This window comes from Alosa alosa, chromosome 24, assembly GCF_017589495.1.
Source record: "Alosa alosa isolate M-15738 ecotype Scorff River chromosome 24, AALO_Geno_1.1, whole genome shotgun sequence".
Lineage (NCBI taxonomy): Eukaryota > Metazoa > Chordata > Actinopteri > Clupeiformes > Clupeidae > Alosa > Alosa alosa.
In genome coordinates this window covers 9,649,716-9,653,943 of record NC_063212.1, presented here as the reverse complement: position 1 = coordinate 9,653,943, position 4,228 = coordinate 9,649,716, and the positions used below count along the sequence as shown (strand labels likewise).

At 42.6% G+C, this 4,228-nt stretch overlaps 1 protein-coding gene across 1 annotated transcript in view; it reads right to left on the bottom strand.

The window, feature by feature from the left end:
- Positions 1-700: 700 nt before the first annotated feature.
- The window catches only part of lrch4 (leucine-rich repeats and calponin homology (CH) domain containing 4), a 37,875-nt gene continuing 34,347 nt past the window's right edge, over positions 701-4,228 (bottom strand). Inside the window, 1 exon segment of the mRNA XM_048235872.1 lies at positions 701-3,769. Coding sequence (XP_048091829.1) covers positions 3,518-3,769 — 252 coding nt within the window. The 3' untranslated portion in view covers positions 701-3,517.

Genomic DNA, 4,228 nt, shown 5'->3' with positions numbered 1-4,228 from the left:
CACAAATCACAACTGAGCACAGATCAGTCAAGCAGCTACCCTCTCTTGACTCCCAAAAAGCTGCTCAAATCTCAGCTCAGGTAAAATTATGCATGAATCTAATTATCTGCTTTTTACTCACAACACCAGTCACCTGCAGCATGCAGAGTTAGTCACTCCAAAAATTCAGTCAAACATGCACCACATAGTGTTTATTTGCACTCGTCGAGCCCCACCTTCAGAAAAGGATACTTACCATTCCTGACAAAGCAGTCATCAAAACCAGATATTTACTCCTTGGCATCGGATATGAAACCGAGACAAACATCAGCAAACACTGAAGACAGATCTATTTCTGTGGTGCAATGTTGAAATGCCAGCCAGGGTAATGGACTTGGCTTGTTTTTGCTGATTGCGGTGATATGCAAGAGAAGCACTTTTCAGAAGGCAGAAAAGCTGCATAGCAGAGAGAGAGAGAGAGAGAGAGAGAGAGAGAGAGAGAGAGAGAGAGAGAGAGAGAGAGAGCGCAGCACATTAAGGGCAACATGGCAAATGGCTCCATCATCCTCATCTAAAAGGGCTCTATTTGGATATGAATATTTAATTTCACGCCCATCCCAACAGAACTGTTTGGAGGGGATGCAGCCATCTGCTTGGCAGGCAACAAACATCAGATGGACAATACACATGATAACAAAGACACAAGCTGCACACAGCAAAGTATGGTCAAAGATTTTTCAGGTTTTTAATAAATTTCTTTACAGAAAGAGAAACAAATTATATATATTTATATTCATATAAACTCATATTTAACGTTTCATTAAATACAATGCTATAGTATAAATACTACATACAACAGAGTCCCCATTTTTGACCCCCAAAGAAACAGTCCGTCTCTAAACCAGTGAAATTGGGTTTTTTCTCACCATTTACAATTTAAAAAAATATACAATTTGGTTTGGAGACATTATCATCAAAAAAGCAGGACTAGCAAAGTGGCTAAATTTGTAATTTTTGTAACAGACATGGTATGAAGTCACCATAGTGGTTCCTGGGGGGGCCCCAACATTCCTGGAAATTCTACCCAAAAGCTTATGAAACAGCTCCCAGCTCCCTATTTGCCTACCTCCTCTGTCCTGGGTACCCCTACTCACCTGCCCCCTAAAAAAAAAAACTTACCCCCATTAATAGCAAGGGCAGATTTTCAAGTACTTTCACATACAGGGTCTAATGAATGTAATTCAGAAATTGTGGTTAAAAATCTTACCAAAAAAAGCAGTATTTTCACATTGCAAAAATATCACCCTCTCTTTTAACTGCTTCACAAGACCACATGCTTCTAGGCTATCTGTTGTTTAAGACGCTGGTAAAAAATAGTTTACGAGGGGTTGTGACCAGACACGGTTGTAGTGTTAAGATGTGCCGCCCTGCACCTTCCCACCCATTCATCTCCCCCTCGTCTCTCTATCTTTTGATCTCCTTCTGCCACTTTTCCTCAGTCAGACATTTACCCCTCACTTCAGTATGGACTCACCACTTCTGAACTTTCACAGACTGTGTCTGACAACCACAGCGCACACGTGTTCCAAAAGCACAGAAGAGCCCGAGCACAGCACTGACCAACGCAGAGAGGCCTCATGACGCATACAAACAACAAAGACAAAACTGCACTTAGCTTACTAAGAATATCCACCATCACATAGCAGCAGTGCCTGCTGGGAAAGGTTGTGTGAGTTCACCAAATTACATGACTTTTTAATCTCCCCTATCTTTCCATCTAGTCTGCAGAGCCCTGTTTCTAAACAGAGCTATTCAATAAGGTATGATTAGCCTAACGCTATACTGTTCACATTAGAACAATAAGGTAGGATAGCCTAATGCTACTGTTCACATTAGAACGTTTAATAGGCTACTACATGAGGCCTCTGCTTTGGCCAAGCACCGACTCAGAACTCTTCAAAAAGGCATTTGTACACATCAATAAATAAAAAAAATAACTCAACAATAACTTAATCCAATGTGTACACGTATAGACAGAACAAGCTCATAATGCTCACTCGAACAACCAAAAAGAACAAGTAAGTAACAACTCACTACAAGCTTAGAGATAACGTTTCAGTACCATGACGTTTAAAAAAAAAAATAAGGAAAGCAGTGGTGCAACACTGTCACCTGTTGGCCACAGTCGGCGTAACAGAGGAAGCATAGCAACGAATGCAAACGAACAGCATGAAAACGGATCATATCACGCGGGCAGAGGCACGTAAGTTTGTGAGCAGTAAACAGTCCACGCAGAAAAAACAATCATAAAACTATTTTAGCCCTTTCTGCAAAACTGACATAACATAGGTGATTAAGAAAAATATATATATTTTAGTGTCATTTAAATGCGTGTCAGGCTCCTTTCCACATGTTAAACCGTATCTAATTTATGCCCTGTACTCCAATTTGCATACTTCTGTACTTATAATACCTAATCTAATATGAGTTAGTCATATTAGGTATTGTTAGAACAGAAGTGTGCGAATTGGAACACAGAAATGGTGTTTGGTTCCAGGCTAATTTGGTCGGATCTAAGGCAGCATTATGGGAAAGCCCTTGAAAGATACATCGTAACATTACATTATAAACCCTGTTTACATCACGTTTTCCCCTTAACAGTTCTCAAGCATAGTGTTATTTTGTGACAAGTGAAAAAAGTTATTATGTATACCAATGAGACAGACAGCTGTATGGCTAGGGTACTGTATTTGTGCCTTGGTCGTTTAGTGTTTTTCTGTAATATTATTGTACATATTTTCCTTGTTTTGGTTCTGGGAAAAGGGGGATATACGGACAGACACAGTCTCTCAGACAATAAGACATCCTGCTGAACTTCCTGTTGAAGGACGGTGCTACGATAGACAGGCTAGTTCGGGACAATGAGATATCGCATGTTAAAGAGCTCTCATAGGTCGACGTCCAGGAGGTGGCTGGAGAGATTAGCCAAGTACAGGGGAGGGACAGTCCCATCAGTTCATGTCTATAAATTACATTCTCTATAGAGATCAGTATCTACAATACTGTGTGTGTGTGTGTGTGTGGCTGGCCACAAAATGGGGGCTGTGCAGACATGTGTCCATATGATGTGCTGATATACAAAGCGAAGCTTGTGCTGTTCAAGCATGTGCATAACTGTGTGTGTTCGTGTGTGTATGTGTGTTCTTGGCCCAGTTGGGAGCAGAGGCCAGCTGACCAGATCATTGGTAAGAATGCACTTTTCTCACGCGGCATAACTCTCCTAACAGCTGGCTATTCTCACACGCAAGTGTGTTTTACTGTGCAGTTTTTTAAGCAAGCATCAACACTGACACACAGACACAGACACAAACACACACACACACACACACACACACACACACACAGAGTATACACAGCTGTGATTGTGTGTATGTACATAAATCTTCCTTAGCCAATGACGAGCATGACAGTTTACTTTTGCAGCATTTGCGATAGCCCATGGTGTGTCTCCACACACACACACACACACACACACAGTCTAGGCGGTGAGGTGGCAGTAGAGGGCATAGAGCAGGGCCATGGCGAGGCAGTAGAAGAGCAGGAAGCCGCTGGGGAGCTGTAGGGGCGTGGCCTGGGAGGAGGGGGAGGTGGGGCATACGGATGCGGGATTGGCTTTCTCTTTATGATCCGCCTCCGACTCCACCCCCTCCACGGCCAGCAAGGCCCGCACGGTACGCATGACGGCGGGCAGCCGACAGCACAGAACATCGGACGCTATACACACCTCCGCCTAGAAGAGAGACAGAGAGGGGGGGGGGGGAGAGAAAGAGAGAAGGAAGTAACGAGAAAAAAAGAGAGGAAAAGACAATATAATGATGGAATAGAGAATGGAAGAAAGAAAATAAAGGGATGGAAACAGGGCAGGGTATGGAAGTAGAGAAAATAGAGGAAGGAGAGCAAGTAGACAGCACAGGTGTACACACGAGACGTGGCAACACATAAAGAAAGAAAGAAAGAAAGAAAGAAAGAAATGTGGAGTGATGAGGGGGTTAAAAAGAGGGATTTGTAGAAAAGGGTGAGAAGGAAAATCAAAGCACAAATGAAAAAACAAAGACCACATTAACTCAAAGCACATAACAACCTGACAACACACAAATAATGAGCCTTCAGCTGAGTACCAAACAACAGCTCGCACATATGACAAACAGATCAAATGTGAGAGGACTCCGTAGTCCAATGGACAGAGAGA